Consider the following 17,145-nt stretch of genomic DNA (forward strand, 5'->3'; position numbering starts at 1 on the left):
TGAGCTGGCACATCTTGCCCACAGCTTTGACAACAAATCAGCAAACCAAAGAACCCCCCCACAGTTTTGCACCTATGTGCCAGTTATGTGTGAATAAGTGATTTTAAAATGCCTTACTTGTATAAGCTTCTACATGTTTACTAGAAAATGGTTCTTTCATACACATGTTTACCTCTCTGTGTAATTTCCTGGGCCAAACATAACCAAACTGTGAGTAAGAATGAAAGTAATCAGAAAGTAAAACCTAAAGGTAAAAAACTGGTTCCAGATGAGTCTGGGATTTCAGGTGTGTTTGTGCCAACACTGCCCTTCCTATTGTGGACTGTGGGCTTTGTAACAGTGGAAACACTCAATCACGCTAGAGTAAAAATAGAACAACAACCTCCTTATGACTAGGAAAAATCGGTTGTTGCCCAGTGATTGCATTGGATTTATTTTGCAGTCCAATTACAAGTATTTGCATCAACTGTTTTTGATCTCAAGGCAGTCAAACAGTTCTTCGACTCAGAATGACTGCTTGATTCAACTGATTGTACTCTCATTATACTCCTATATTCATTTATATATACTTTCCCCCACAATCCTTATCTGGTCATAGCACATAGCTGAGCTTGGTTCTGCCAGCGGTTTCTTTCTGTTAAAAGGGAGTTTTTCCTTCCCACTGTTGCCAAGTGCTTGCTCAAAGGGGGTGGTTTGATTGTTGGAGTTTTCTCTCTGCTATTGTAGCTGTAGAGGTTACTCCTGTTGTGATTTGGTGGCAGATACATAAATTAAAATGAATTAAATTGAATATTAAGTGCCAGTGCCATTTTGCAGTTACATTGTCATCCTGATGAAACTACGTCCCATTTTGTGGAGGAATCTTTGAATCCCCGTATAACATCTATGAGGTTCTAAGGGGCTGCCACGGTGATGCAACCCCGAGATCATCTCCAGCTGAACTTAAACAAGGAACCCTTTAAAAGCCATGTCAATGCGTAAATCACTAAATTATGGAGCCGTTCTTATTGCATTATTGTGAAGCACTTAGGTATACCTTTGGTTTTAAATGTGCTATATAAATAAAATTGTATTGTTACAGCTCAGACTGGACTCTGATTGTAAGCAGAGTCTAGAAGCAACCGATTTATGATTTTCACAAATTTATCAGTTTTTTGCCAACTTCAGTCCATTCAATCCCAAACTGTTAGCAGACGTTTTCCTTCTTCTTGACTTGTTATTGCTATCTTGATACATCAAAGTCATTTTGAAGGCAGCAATTGACTGCAAGAGGTCACAGACCTGGTTCCTTTGAAGCAACCATTTCAAAGGCAATGGGATCGCCAATCGTCCCACAGTCTACAGACATTATTTTTGCTAATGCGGTAGTAAAGCTACTTTCAGCTGGGGGTCACCACAGCAGGTAACTCCGCATTTGTGATTGTTTTATGCCAGATGCCCTATCTGATGAAACCCATTCAGAAGACCTTACATGAGTTTTTTCAGATAGTTGAAACAAACAAATACAGGTGCGGGAATCACAAAGTAAAACAGGAAGTACATGGGGGTTCAGACAGGAGGGGAGAGAGAGAGCACAGGAAGAACACAGCCATAACGGGCAGGGGAAACATGGAATAAACACAAAGAGAGACGAGGGCTCATAAATACACAGACGGGCACACAGGGGGTAAGAGTCACGAAGGGAAAACACTTAGGGAACAACACAACAGGACAACTCAGGAAACATGGCCTAAATAAGGAACGAAATACAAAAATACAAGAAACTAAGAATACTGGGCCAACATGGCCCAGGACCATGACATATTTAAGTTCACACACAGGTGTCCTACGTAGCAGTTTTAATAGATGAAACTCAACAGCAAGAGACAGCAAAAACCTGCAGAATGTTGGAAAAACAAAGCAGTTGTCCACGGGCACCACCTAGATTGCTAGTTTTGTGGTCACACTTGGGCTTCAATAAACACAACACAGCACAGATTAAAGCTACATGAAGATGTGTCTAAGAAGACAGTTGCAGCTCAGAAGGAAAACACTCTACCAGTTTGTTTCTTAAACACAACCATGACACAAGCTACAGACTGGCCACTACCATTAATCTAATTTTAAGTAAAGATATGCCCAAACGCCTGCAATACCGTAGTTTGCATTTAACTCAAAATCCCAGCACACATTGCAAAACTATTTATATTGATACGGATGCCTAGTTTCGGTTTTGTTCCAACTGCTATCATGCAAAAATTTCATTTAAATATTGTTTGTGTCAAGATCTGGGTTTATCTGCTTTAAGCATGCATAAAGTGGCACCCTACTTTAAACAAGGACACTCCGTCCCTCCTCAAAAATAATTCAGGCCTACCCACTTGTGCATGAGCTCTTGCCTTCCAAATATTCAAGCACAATTTAACTCAGCATTCATTAGCTTAACTTTTACGGCATTAGTCTTTATTCCATATTTTGTGTCTTAGACCTGCAAGATCAAGCTGCAAAGCACCGTTTCCAACCACACAGCTACATTTCATGTTATGTTAGAGACTTAGGATAAGATTTTAGGTTGTATTTTGGATAAACATATAAAAACTGAGGTATGACTGCAACAAAGAACAGAATATGCGACCTAGAATATATATATATTTTTAAAAAGAGTTCAGAAAGAGTAAAAATGAAACTGGTGCAAAACACAGAATTAAATGGTGACGAGGAAAGAACAGATATAAACCAGGAAACCCTGCGAGTATGAAATGAATTATACCAATAATGAAATTTAAGTTAAATTGTTAAATAAGTCAGCATTTTATTAAAAATGAAGGAAGACACTAGGCTTAAAATTGGAATGTAATGACCTCTGAAAGCGAGAAAAACTTCATTATTTCAAAGTAAAAGTCGCACCACTGACGTCATTCTGTGTGGCAGATATTTTATGAAATTTAAAATAAAGTTTTAAATAAATATATTCTAGATATATTTTAAATACGGTGACTGAGATAAACACTGAATATTAGATGAATAAACTTTGTTTATTTGAACACCAATAACTAATATGACTATTTAGTGAACTGAAGGGATTTTTATGCCTTTAAAACCAAAAGTCAGCACTTTCAGTGTTTTACAGAGTGACCCAGATGTATCAGTCTGTGTCCAGAGAAAGGTCCACAATCTGAAGCCTAATTTAGCATCGACAGGTAAACTGGAAGCAAAAGTTACTCACCCATAACTCAACTAGCTACTACAGCAAACTAATGCACTTTTTTATTTTTTATTTTAAAAAATGGTCTCTGTCAAGTTGAGCATTTAAGCACAGTTAAATTCATAAAGTAGTTCTCACAAGAAAGATGAAACCATGGAAACTATGTGAGCCAACCTACAGTATGATGTTTTGGCCTGTGCTGTAAAAAGCCTACAAGTCACTACGAATGCAAATATATTGTCATCATAATATAAGAAACCGAGCGGCTGATGTGTTTGCTACCTTTAATTTGTTTTTCTTTCTTCTATGTACGTGACTTCTCAACAGTGTGAGAGGAATTAGTTGAGCAGCTGTAGCTCGCTGTGGTCACACTGCCCTCAGCGGAAGACCGTCAGCAGGACTAATAGGATTGGATCTTTACTTATTCAGCTCCTCATGCATGCACTCTACAAACACAGACATGTTCAGCAGCTTCATTCACGATCTACACAGGTAAGCTTATAAGCAAGAGCAGGTTAGTCTGTGAGAGAGTAATTCAGCCTCTCTGCTCTTTCAGGCGCTCTGCCAGTGTTGTTGGCATAATGCGGAAATCTGCCCTCACTTCTAATGGGTTTTTTCTCTCACTTTATTATGCCTTTTTCTCTTCGTCCCACCTCACATCATTTCTTTGACACCCTCTGGTGTTTTCAATATTTCCATTTTAACGAGCTCATCCATCTCAGAAAGCAACTTGACATCTTGCGGAAAATTGGCGATCTGCTCCTAAACGTATATGCTGTACATCATTAACAGAGTGCAAAACATTACTGCATTATTGATCTGCTCCAAGGTCAACTGCTAATCAGAAAAAAAACAGCTCAGACAGCTGCTTCACACGCTGACTGACACTGTTGTCACTCTGCAGCCAGCTGTTTCTAATCACACTCTTCAGTATCTGTTGTACAGAAGAAAAGGCGTGATCTGTAGCTATACAATACTAACATGACAACAAAGCATGTAAACACAAAGTCACAGACAGAGCCAAAGTTCAGATCTTCATATTTGGGTGAAGCACAACCAAAACTGAGAGAGGACAATGATCCACAGCCCCAAAAAATGTATGGATTATATATAAATTATTTTATGACCCACATTCAAACCTTTAAGATTAGAAACAGAAGTTGGAGGATGTTATAACTGATTACTAGGTTTAAAATCCAGGAAGATTCAGACATTTTTATTAGCCAATTCACTGCTCCTGTGTTCTTGTGTTGGGAAAAATATCTTAACTCAAAATAGTCAACTTGCACACACTAAACACTTATCTCACAGATATAGAGCAGAATCTGGCTAAGCCTTTAAATCGAAGCTTTAAGTTTTACCAGTAGTCCTCCAAAGCACTTTAATGCATTCCATTTTATAATAAACAAACAAACACAAAACCTACAAACTGAGCCTTAAATTTCTTAAGTCATCACAATGTTAGGCAGGTTAATGTGAGTGGGGCCAGAAGATCAGACACATTAATATAGGGACTCATGTGTGTGTTTAAGCGAGCAGGTGCCATCTTTGGGTCCGCTCCTCTCTAATACGTTCAAGCGTTTCGACCATGTGCTCCAGAAAGCATGAAGGCAACTTCTGGCTGCAAGAACAAGAGCTAGTTTGCTTTTCTGTGTTTGGCTCAATGACATGAAAAAAAAATCAAAAAGAAAACAGTGTGAACAAATCAGAAACAGTACGAAGGGTGTGAAATCTGTTACACAAATAACGGCGCCTCTGCTGTGCAGGCCGTCCGTGCAGTGTCAAATTCTGCATGTGGAGTTCATGAAAGACAGCACATACTTAGCCAGCTGACAAAATTTATGTCACTTAGATATATGTGCATAAATGCACAGATGCAGAACCCCTCTCTCTCTTTACATGGGATGTCACACTTTGGTACCAAGTCGATGCTAAATCTCCAAAATCACAGCAGGACTTTTCATAACATAGATGCTACAGGTGGCAAGAGATCTACATGGAGATGTTTGAGTTTGAGTTGCCTGATCAGGAATTTAACAACTTCATGTTTTTTAAAAGAATTTAAAGAGTTTCATCTCGTAATGGCTTTTTTTTTTTTTTTCATTTGTATTCCAGTTTTTTCCTTGGTACCTGTTATTTCCTTCCTGTCTAAGCTCTACAGAAAGAGTTTAAAAGCAGCAGCTTTGTCACCACCAGAGGTACTGTAGCCATACCCTGGATCCTCGAAACAACAAGGTCTGGACACAAACTAGGCCATGGGCCTACTTCTGATGAGTCCCCACTTGACAAGAGTATCAATGTGTATCTGTGGCTTCAGGTCCCAGGACAGCTAATTACTTTCTGTTTTGAGTCCTTAGCTGTAAAAAAACAAAACAAAACAAATAAAAAAACAAAAATTGTTCTATATTGCTGTCCAAAAGTTTCTTGCAGCTGTAAAGAAGGTCAGGGCAAGCCCATTAACATCATCAGACAGACTGCTCTCATTGTTTTAGCTGAATGAACTCAGTTTTAATGAGAATCAGCTCTCATCTCCATTCAGCAGAACAGCTTTATCAGAGTCTTAACAGCTCCAGATGGGCTTGTTTGGCTTGCCAATTTCAATCATTCTGTAACCCTAATTTCACCTTAACCTGAATATTATTTTTAATATGTCACTGATCTCAATTACATGGTAAAACAAAGCCATCAGCAATTGTTTTTAAGCAGAGGATGGACAGGTGAAAGACGGAAAAACAGCTGTTTTAAGATGGATTAACACATAACAGCACCCCGTGGATATAAACATGTTGATGCCTGGGCTTTTGAGATGCAGCCCTGGCACTGCCATCTTCCTTGGGGGTTCTGACTCACCCCAGGTAAAACTTGTTCATTTATTAAAGACGTGCCAGAACCTGGAAACACAGTTTTGCTATGAACATGTTTAAATTGATGTACCTAGTAAGCTGACTTAATAAAGAGGATAAAAGCATTGAGGCAATATAATGGACAAGTTGTTTAAACTATGGGAACCATTTTATAATAGTATCATATTAATCGTTTTAAACATTACACGTCCTGTGAGGTGCGAGTTTACTGCTTCTAAAGGATTCAAGAGAGAGTAAGTAGCAGCCAGGTGCTGCTAATCAGATTCATTTAAATAACTGATTATCAGAAAGTGTGAGCAACTCTGTAAAAGCAGAAATTTTGGCAGTTTGCTGGTCCCGAGCATTCAGTTCAGGTGTGTATTAACACAATTACAAAATCTTTCCAGTTATGGTCATCACAACAACTTCAGACCGTGCAACATTCAGATAAACGACGAAAAACCCAAGAGCTACATCTTACAGGCCATGTGAAATTTGTGACAGGAAAATAAGAAAAAGACTGAACAAATACGGCTTGTTTGGAAGAGCTCCCAGAAGAAAGCCTCTTCTCTCTGAAAAGAACACGGCAGCACAGCTCAGGCTTGCAAAGTTGCATCAAGACTTCTGTGGAGACGTCTGACCATAATGCACAGCACGACATTTGGCAAAAACCCAACACAGCTTATCTGAACAAACTCCTCACACCAGCTGTCAGCACGGTGGTGGAGGGCTGATGATTTGGACTTCGTCTTGCAGCCACCAACTCCTCTGTCTTCAAAGTATTCTAATCTGTTGTTAATCTATGTTGGCCAAAACTGCATCACGCAACATCCAAGCACAGCAGCAAATCTACAACACAATGACTGAAAAGGAAAAAAGAATCAAGTCGCTGTAATGACCCAGTCAATGTCCAGACCTCAACCTTATTAAAGGCTCTGGCAGGATTTCAGGAGAGCTGTGCATAAACGAACAGCAACAAATTTAAAGCAACATTGTGAAGAAGAGTGGGACGAAATTCTCTGATTTTTGGTTAGCATCCTCTGCTAACAGAAATGCAGCATAGTATAACAGATAATAGTTTTTCTTTGCCTTTAGATGAGAAAAAATTCACAACAACATTTTTAGTAAATATGCTAACACTTCAAGAAATATGCTATTAGCCTTATTGCTGATGATTACTGCAGAGCTGTAAATATGAGGAAGGTCAGAAAAGCAAAGCAAATTACAATCTCAGGCTCTTGGATTTGCTCTATAACATAAAAAAACGACAAATTATGAAGTTAGGGGGGAATTTCCCTTAATGACTATTTATTTATCGTTTTTTTATTAACACTTAGAGAAATTGCCTGATCAGGGCTGTGTGGGTGAGATTTGATTAGCAGTGGCCTTAAAGCAACCCCACACCTGGCATCATCTGTTGATTTAAGTATCACTAAATTCTGATTGGTGTATAACATAAAAAATGACTTTAAAAGCACTTTTTTTCAGATGAACTGTGCCAGCTTCAAACAACTTGAATTTTAAATTAACCAGGACCTAGAACATGACTTCATTAAAAGGTATCGCGCCTATAATTCCCTACCTGGAAAGAGCAATCTCAGCCTTTTGCCGGGCGATATCTGCTGCCTTCTGCGCTCCCTCCACGGCTCGGTCCACCTTCTCCCTGATCTTACTGGCTCGGAGGGGGATCAGGTTCTTCCTCTTGCCGCTCACCAGGATGTTCTGCTTGTACTTCCCTTCCTCTTTTGTGCCATCAGGAAACGTGGTGCAGCCATAGCCGTGCCGCTTGTTGCTGAGCCACTCCCCTTCGTACTGCAGCCCATCGGACCGCCGACTCACGCCGAATCCGGTCCGCTTGTCGTTCTTCCACTCCCCGCAGTAGGTCTCTGTTGCTGTGGCGTCCACATCGTCTTCAGCGACTGTCAGCTCTGTGTCTGCATCTCCAAGGCTGGAAAGGGTGAAAGGTTACATTAAAATAGTAAATAATCAATCATGGAAGGATCATAAAATGTTGAAATGAAACAGCCAGAGCCAGACTTCTGTGCCACGGTGACTATATTAAGAATATCTACTACTGCCAGCCATTAGGTTACGAGGTGGCGACTCAAGTCAAAATAAGCCGGCTCAATCCAGCATACCTGGAGTTTGACGCCAAGCACTTCCATGTAACATCTAAGCCAGATTAAGAAGCTGAAGTTCACACAATGAATGAAACTGGCATTAAACTTCTCCTCAGGCACCGGTCCAGTGGACCAACATACTGTCCTTTGACCTATAGTCTCCTTTGGAATGCATGCCAATCCATTTAAAGGCACTTAAGAAGAATGGGTGTTTGTTTTTTCCTTGAATCCCTGTCCTCCAAATGAAGGACCGGTCACTTCATAGTACGTCATTCCACTACCCTGCCACAGAGTTGATATCTGACTCACCACGTTGGACTAACCACGTTCCAAAGTCATTCCAGTCACAATCTTTCAAAGCTAGACTTCCTCTTGCGTGAATCAAGAAAGGAGACCACAGTAGGTGGTGTTATTTGTATGATTTTTGGTGGATAGACTCATGTTTGATTGACATACTTTTCAAGTAAACATTGCTGTTGAGTTAAAATCCTGCCAGAATTTCTTAGAGTGTTAAATGTCTGACTTTTACAGTAAATTTGAACTTTTCAGGGATAAATATATTAGATTGCATAACTAAAACATGACAACGATGATGGGTATCAGTATGATTACTGTGGAACTGGTCAAGGAAGGATCAGTTTTAGTTAACCAACACAGTATGCTGGATTTCTAAGGTTTATTTTGGGGCTTTTTGCCTTCATTTGATAGTTAAACAGTGTGGAGTAGACAGGAAAGGGCTGCAGGTTAGACTTGAACCCAGTCTGCTGCGTTTTAGTCATAAGGCATATGCATACCTGCTCAGCCAGTGAGCTAAACTGGTGCCCTAGTATACAGCGTGAAACAGGCTTCAAACTAATGAAAAATTATGTTTGAGAACAAAAGGTTTGGCAGATTGCCCCAAATTTGGATGAAAACTATATGTGCAAAAAGGTCTTTGTGGGTCTTTTATATCTGGTATCCTGCAGCAGCCCAAACCTACCACCTCTATTGTCCACGTGCCATTACCTGATGGTAGAGTTGATATCAGATGCAGCAGAGGACACGGTACTCATGCCAGCTTCACTCCTGAATGAGCTCTGTTTAGACCTCTGGGAGGCCAAAGAGCTCCTGGACTCTGACTTCCTCAGCTTGAGACCTGACAGGATGGATCTTCGAAAAAGCCCGCCCTTCCTTTTCCCCTTCAGCAGCTCAGCCTCGCTGTGCGCTGTCAGCACAAAACCTCCCCGAGACACCGCGGGGCTGCTGCCGCTGCTGCCTGTGCTGCACATGGAGACGCTGGTGGTCAGCGTGCCGGGAAGGGGGGGAGGTCCAGGAACCATTGCCCCAGTCCGGTCCAGCAGAGCTGTCCCATTGCTGTGCTCTGAACCGGAACGGAGAGAGTTTATGGAGGTACGAAGCGGGGAGCGGATAACGGCTGCCATACCGTAAGGGACGCTCTGACGAACTCCGTAGCCATGACGCATCCCGCCAACCCACTGACCCTGAAATGTTCCTGAGGGGGAAAGAAGAAAACACTGATTAGACCTGATCAAGATCACATGGAGATGCATAAACAAACAACAAAATCCCAACCACTGACAACAATCAGTGCTTTATGGCATTAATGAAAGTCATGAAGTGATAATAATTCGCACATAATGATTAATTTGTACACCTTTACTGTGTCGACTGACACTATAGTTCCCACAGCTACAGAGTCAGATACATAATGAATTCAAAAACGGGAAGAAAATGGATTTCTTTATGGGTTAAATGAGGGATTTCACAAGTGATCATTTCAGTCAGCTGTTATGCAAAATACTTACAGTCGCATTAATTAAAATGTGCCAAAAGGTGCTGCCTAGAAATACCTGTCGTCAACACAAAAGTGTTAAACTGCAGTTGTTATACGGGTGTAGGGCAGCTCAAGTTAAATCCCCATAGAGTTTGTTGTTAACATAATGTCTGAGACTGAGATCCCCGAGGCCTCATCCACCTGAGACTGTCTAAATAAGGGATTTAACCCCTTAACGCCTAATTTTTGTCAAAACTTACATAAACGATAAATTTTAATCAATACATTGCAAAAAATGTGGGATGTAGCAAATATGATAAAAAGATTAAAACGAATTTAAGCACATTAATATTTAATTGATTGTTTTTAATTGCCTGAATAAATGCTTAATTTTCAAAAACTTTAAATTTAACTTTAAATTTTCTGGCAACAATTTCACAATTCAGGCTTTAAAGGTTAATATCTGTCCCTAAATATGGAGTTCAGAGATATATACGGATGTGATTGCACTAATGGTAATTTAACTTGAAATGCAGCATTATAAATTGAACAAAATAAGTGAAAATAATTATTCTGTAATGAGTCTGAATGACAGACGTGCATGAACAGGAAGTCTTTCTGTAAAACGGTCACAATATACAGGAAGATAAGTAATGCCCACAGGATCAGCCACTCAGACTCTTTACAAGAAGAGCAGGTCCAGACTTTGTGTACAGGGGTAACTGGGATCTAACAATACCCATCAGCAGAAAGAAACATGTTTAGGTTTTGGTCTCTAATGTTAATATATCTGCTGATAACAGTGGAACTCAACTAAAGTCAATTAGTAAATAATGGACTGTAACTTAACATTGCTGTCAATTAATTGCTGGCAAGCCAGTGATCAAATTAGCAGGTGTACCCCCTTTACAAATACGTTAACAAACAAATATAAACAAACAAATGAAAACGAGATGGCGATGGAGGTTTCAATGAAACAATCCAAAAAGCCACAGCATGCTCTCCCAGGAGAGGCCATCTTTTGTATACAGTGTGAAATATTTCCAAAACCTACAGCATATACTACATGTAGACTCAAATGTATTAATAATTTCTCATTTATATTTGCCTGTATTTACCAATTTTGTCTCCTTAAGAAATTGTAGGAATGAAACTTTAACACCGTCACACATAGAGCAATTATGAATATCCATATGTTTAAGATTATATATATATATATATATATATATATATATATATATATATATATATATATATATATATATACATATATATATATATATATATATATATATATATATGTTTTAGACTCACCACCAAATACGAAATGAAGAATTTGAAAAAACACTGCAAGCCTGGCAAAAACCACCCATAGGTGGGAAGGGTTTTTTTTTTTTACCAGTAAATAGTAGCTATCAGCATGCACAACATCACAGCTTTCATCCTGCTAGCTGTCTGGCTGGGCTAGCTTCTCTCTGTTTTCTTTCTGCTTTGCTCTGCTGGTATCTTCACCATCGCGCACTCTTGTTTTTGATATTGAAGGAGAGGAGGCGTAAAGAGCAGTGAGGGGTTTGTGACATTAACACAGTGGGTGCTGCAGTTATGTGGTAAGGTGCACTAACCTACGGCTACTGTGACCCCGAAAGAACCATTTGATTTAGCAGAAGATTACTGAAGAGAGAGGGACGTCGGTTTTGGAGCCAAAAAGGTTTCCTGAGGTCAGTAAAAAAAACTCCTTAGCTCCATAGCTCAGCTTGACTTACTCATACCAAATATTAGTATTTATCTATAAAACCCTCTATTCTATGGTCTCTGGACTACTTAGTTCATTTAACCCAAAAATCCACATTTCAAAGTCAAACTAAAGACCTGAAATAACAATATAAAAACACCAAAACTACAATAGTTTCCCGGCAACATTTGAAAATGAAGGCATCTGCTTCTGGTTTTATTTCTCAATAAAGGCAATACAGACATGACCATTAAAGCATCATTAATGAGGAGTTCCTGAATGACTCAATTAATCGTTATACAGATGATAATGAAAATTTACTGGAGAACAGATTTAATCCAGTGATGTTTAGTTCATCTGTGAGTAATGAACACTTACACCACTTGCTGCAAAGTACTGATTTTTTGTACTCTCTGGTATTTAATTTAACTAATTGACTGTGAGTGCGAACGATTGTCTCTCCGTGTTGGCCCTGCGTCAGATTGGCGACCTGTCCACGGTGTCCAGTGGAGGCTGGGATAGGCTCCAGCCCCCTAGCAACCTGCAGTTTGGTGTAATTCATTCTGCATTTCATTCATTGCCAAGCATTTGTAGATTTCACTAGTTCCTCTTTTTTGTGTTCTCTGTGCTAAGGTGTTGGGAAGCAGTACAGGGGAGTGGCTTCCTTTTGTCACTCCCATTCATTCACACCATGAATCTGCACTGTCCGCATCCCTTGCTACATAACAGTCCCTATATCTCTGTGTTGCAGAAAAGTAGGGCATCTGAGTATGCATATGCATGCATGTGCCGTCATTCCTCTTTCTCTCTCTCACTCTCCATGGAAGTGTGTGTTCCAATAGGAGGCCAAGTAATCCATCCCGCCTGCCCATACCTCTGATGTAACAGCACTCTGATTCATTCTGTAGCGAACGCACTCGCTCAAAACCAAACTACATGACCATATAAGGACTGCAACCACATTCTCTGTCTCCATCACAAACACACACAAATGTTTCCCTAGTGGGCTAAAGTGTCGGTGAAATGGGAAGTGCTGAATGAAGACAATATTATAAGCCAATCGTATTCCAGGACACATGAGAACATGATCACACGGGCACAACAAGCACCCAGACGCCGCTTTCAAAAAAGCCCGTGTGAGCGGTGGTGTTAAATCTGAACCTGCCCCCACGAAGTGCTGCCTCATACCACCACTCACCCCCCCACACACACAAAAACAAACAGAGGCTGTGTCACAGACAGCTGGCGAGCACATCTGGCAAGGCCTTTGTAATCACATCAGCACACAGCTGTACGACCATATGAAAGGCGGATCAAAGAACACTCGCACACACATGCACAAACGAGCACCTGTGCAGCAGCTTGACGAGATCAGCATTTCATTAAATGGCCGCCAGAATGCTCCAAGGCCGGCGCAAGAAGAGCGAGCATCACCTGCGAGTGCGTGTTTGTGCTGACAGAGCAGAACGGAAATAACCCGCTGCTACAACAGGTCACGTTCATTTAAAAAGGCAGTTGTGTAAATGATTTTAAAAAAAGAAGCACCAGCCGCATCCAAAAAGGAAAAAACATACAAAATAAATTTTTTAAAAGTACGACTATTACACTGATTTTTCATAATGCTGCTCCTGTACACAAATGTACAAAATGTAAAGGAGTAACTGCTCACGGTTAAAAATAAAATTAGAATATGAAGCTGTCGGCTTCACCCACAGGTACTTAAAAACTCATTATACCAACACTTTCATTTATTACCAATCCACTTGAAGATATTTCTAAAAGAAAAAGAAAAAATCAGGGCCAAGCCTTTTGCTAATAACCCTTCAGATAGAAGGCAACAATTTAATGTTTCGTACTTCAATTGTCAGCTTTTGAACTACTGAATTTTTTATAGTCTGGCAAAGTTGACTGTAGTTTTGCATCAACCATACAAATATGACAATAAATGAGTACACTTCCCAAAATAATGAACTATCCCTTTAAATTAACGGTATGAGTAAAATGTGAAAAATGGGACAAGTGTTGTTTCATTTGCTGTTACAGTAAAACCTCCAAATATGAGGATTTCTTATGCTATATACAGTGTACTATAGGTAGTATGTAGTACACTCTGAGGGCCCATTCACTGTGCTGGACAGCTTGTTTCTGAGCTACTAGTGTACTAGTGTCTCTGTGTGCAGATCATTGTTTACAGCGCTGCTGTTTACAGTCCAGTTATTATAACAGATAAATATTTAAAATAGCTAACAACAAGCTAAACTGTGACATAATAATTGAACCAAGAAGTAACCGCTTCGGCACCGTCCTGCTAAGCTCAGTGTGTACGATGAGCACAGGAACCCAGAAGAACGTGTAAATGTTTTACATTGTCCTGTATGCCCTACACATTTATGAACCTGTATTTATCCCACATTTCTAAACTACTGGATTATTATTAGCTAAATTACATCTAGGTTATTACTTAACTCTGTGATTCATAGACTTAAATACACTAATATTTCTGTAAATACTGAAAAAAGCAGTATAGCACAATACAAGATATCAGCAGCTTTAAAAATGCCTGCTACATTGAATCAGCACCTCTCTATAGCACTAACACACTGAAACATTGAAACCTTCAAGCATGTAGGAGTTATTGAAGGCTGTGTTAACTGCAGCTGGGTGCACCAAAGAAAATGGCAAGTGAGTGTGTAAATGAATAAATATATGTGAAGCAGTATGTGGGTTTGAGCTTTTTCATGACTTCTTGGAAGCGTATACCACCCTCAGTCTGCCTGTCGCTCTCCATGGTGCTGAAAAATACAGCGTAAGGCAGCTGGCAGTGATTTACTGCAATATCACACCTTACAGAGTCTTAACTGAAAGCAAGTGCAGTGGGGTAACTGTACAGGAGTTTTCTGACAGAAGATACACTGGATTGGATTATCCTGCCGTGGCTGCACTGACAAAACAAACACTGTTGGGATGTCAACGCCTCAACCTCAGGAGTACAGTCGCAAGGAGAATCTGCTCCACAGCTCCCACGCCGACAAAATTTCACTGATTCTGCCTGGAAGCCAACGGGAGGCACAAGCAAAGTGGACTCTCATTGCAACTACTGCAGCAAGGACAAGGCAGCTGCGCGGAAAGAGTTAACACGGCGAGATCAAAGCTGCGGAAACATCACAGAGTCACAGCGATCTGATCACGCGCCAACCCCCAGGCTGAATTCATAATTGTCTCTTTAACAAATGCGCGTGTCTGTCCTCTGTTTCTAGGTTAAAAACCCTCTGCATTATAGGGTCTGTATTTCATTCACAGCAAACAGAAATCTTTAAAGTATTACTGGACTGTACACACACACAAAAAAAATGTGATTACACGGCTAGGTGTCTGTGATTCTTAGTCTGTGGTTCTTGTGTGTCCACATTATTGCATAGCAGACTACTTTACAACTCAAAGTATTGATTTGTGATGCACAGCACTTGCAAAGAACAAAACATGGAGCAAGACAAGCTGGAAGGAGCTCAAACTGGTTATTATATGAATTATAAATGTGTTGTTTTACCATGTCAGCACTTGCCCTTGTGCATATGAGAGAGATGGGGAGGGAGAAAAACATAAGACAAGACAAGGCCGAGTTTATCAAACACTTTTTCTCCTTTATGTTGCAGACACTCGGTACAAATGGCTGGTTGTTGCTTGTGGTCGTTGGAGTGAAACTGGTCACAAAGAGCTTTACGACTGCACCAAAAACCGATTGCTTTGGGATCTAGTAGGTTGCCGTGGTGACCAGCAGTTTGGAAGATGCTGACTTGTCGGCGAACACTTGCAAACTATTTTGCAGGGTAAAACAGCAAAACGTGCAGAATGTAAGCTGTGGTAGCAGAGATTAAATCTCACCAGCCGGTGGGGACGTTGTTTTCTGTCTTCATATTTTATGTGTTGCAGGAGTAAATCTGGACTTAGCAAAGCGAGAAACAGGCAGCAACTCACATGTGCTCTCATAGTGGAAAGTTGAAGAGCTTGAAGTCCTTGTCGTTTAGCCTCTCTGTTGCTTGCAAAGTTGTTAAAATAATTTCAGTCATCATTTTGGGGGCTTTAGTATGTTTTGGATTTATTATTGAAGGTGTTTTATATGAACAAACACCCTGTATATGGCTATGCAGCTGTAAGTTTTATTATGTTCTATCTGCTGTGTTTTCTGTGAGTGTTTCAGATGTGCAGCTATACTGTGCTTGTGAAAACTGCTCATCTACACTTGTTTTGTGAAGTTATATAACACTCTTCATGTCTAATGCATAGCTTGGCAGCAATTATTTAGCAGGCTTTCTTTTACATAATTTACTGTATGTGTGTTTGATGCTGGTTATACACCCATTTTAAAAATATTATTGTTAATTTCTGAAAGAAATTAACACGTTGTTTCTGTTTAGCATGCTGAAGGGAACGTCTTAAAAAAAGACATTACACCTGTGGCTTTTTGAAAACCTCTCAATCTGCTTAGGTCAGTAATGGCAGAACAATAAAAAGGGAAATTGCGTCTACAGTAATAAATCTCAGGTGGACAGATACGCTACAGATAAACTACATCTATATGGATACGCATTTCTAAATCATCGAAGACTTCCAGTAAGCCATCAGCAAGCTGGCTGCAGTCAGTGGTTGCATAAAGGCAGAAACTGCAAAAACAAGAGCAGAATTCACTCAGAAGGAAATGAATGGAAATGAGAGCTAAGCAAGGAAGAAACACGTTAGAAGCGCTTCATCAGCAATGTGATGCAGAGGCAGCCCTCGCTGAAGTCAACATCTATGAGGCTGTAGCAAGCCAAACAGAAGGGGGACGCATGAGTGCAAACCTCTCCCCTCCAGCAGATCCCTTAGACTGCACTAGTCAGTAGGTTAAGGATCACATGAAGCTGTCAAGCTACAGGACATGACAGCGTGCACCACATTTTTACCACTTAAGAAAAGAAAATGACAAGTCTGACTCTGGTAATAGACCCGATATGTCATACATGAAAAGTTTTTTCAATATATTTAGGCCTTCCATAGCACTTGAAACCCTCTCATCAAACATCTTCACAAGATAACTCAATATGTCTGACCATACAAGATTTGAGGTCCTGCTCAGCAGTGGTCCTCCAAGTTAGGTAAAGAATCCTCTGTGCACAGCAACGAGCTTTCCCTCAGTTTGGCTACAGTGTGGGAGAGGCTGGAAACGGCTATTTGACGAGGTGGATTGTTTTCTAAGATATTGAGTATGGATTTAAATCTTTCAGAGACAAACTGAGAGAGTTTGTGAGAACTACAATCCTGAGTTGCTATACCTGAACAGAACAGGTGAAATAAAGTAAACATGATAAAATCAGGATGTTTTACATTGAAGGTGATCTTTCTCCACTCGCGATGCACTTTTTCAAGTTTCACTACAACTTGGATAATGAACTGGAGAGTGTTTTCAGACACATTGGCATCTTCGAAACTACAGACAACCATGGAGTTTGCCAAGT

At 40.2% G+C, this 17,145-nt stretch overlaps 1 protein-coding gene across 1 annotated transcript in view; it reads right to left on the bottom strand.

The window, feature by feature from the left end:
- The window catches only part of jph3b (junctophilin 3b), a 56,034-nt gene that overhangs the window by 26,453 nt on the left and 12,436 nt on the right, over positions 1 to 17,145 (bottom strand). Inside the window, exons 2-3 of the mRNA XM_080874892.1 lie at positions 9,153 to 9,639; positions 7,610 to 7,975 (exon numbers count right to left, since the gene is read on the bottom strand). Of these exons, the coding sequence (XP_080731018.1) occupies positions 7,610 to 7,975; positions 9,153 to 9,639 (853 nt within the window). The remainder of the gene's footprint in view (positions 1 to 7,609; positions 7,976 to 9,152; positions 9,640 to 17,145) is intronic.

This window comes from Rhamphochromis sp. 'chilingali' (assembly GCF_963969265.1).
Source record: "Rhamphochromis sp. 'chilingali' genome assembly, chromosome: 2".
Lineage (NCBI taxonomy): Eukaryota > Metazoa > Chordata > Actinopteri > Cichliformes > Cichlidae > Rhamphochromis > Rhamphochromis sp. 'chilingali'.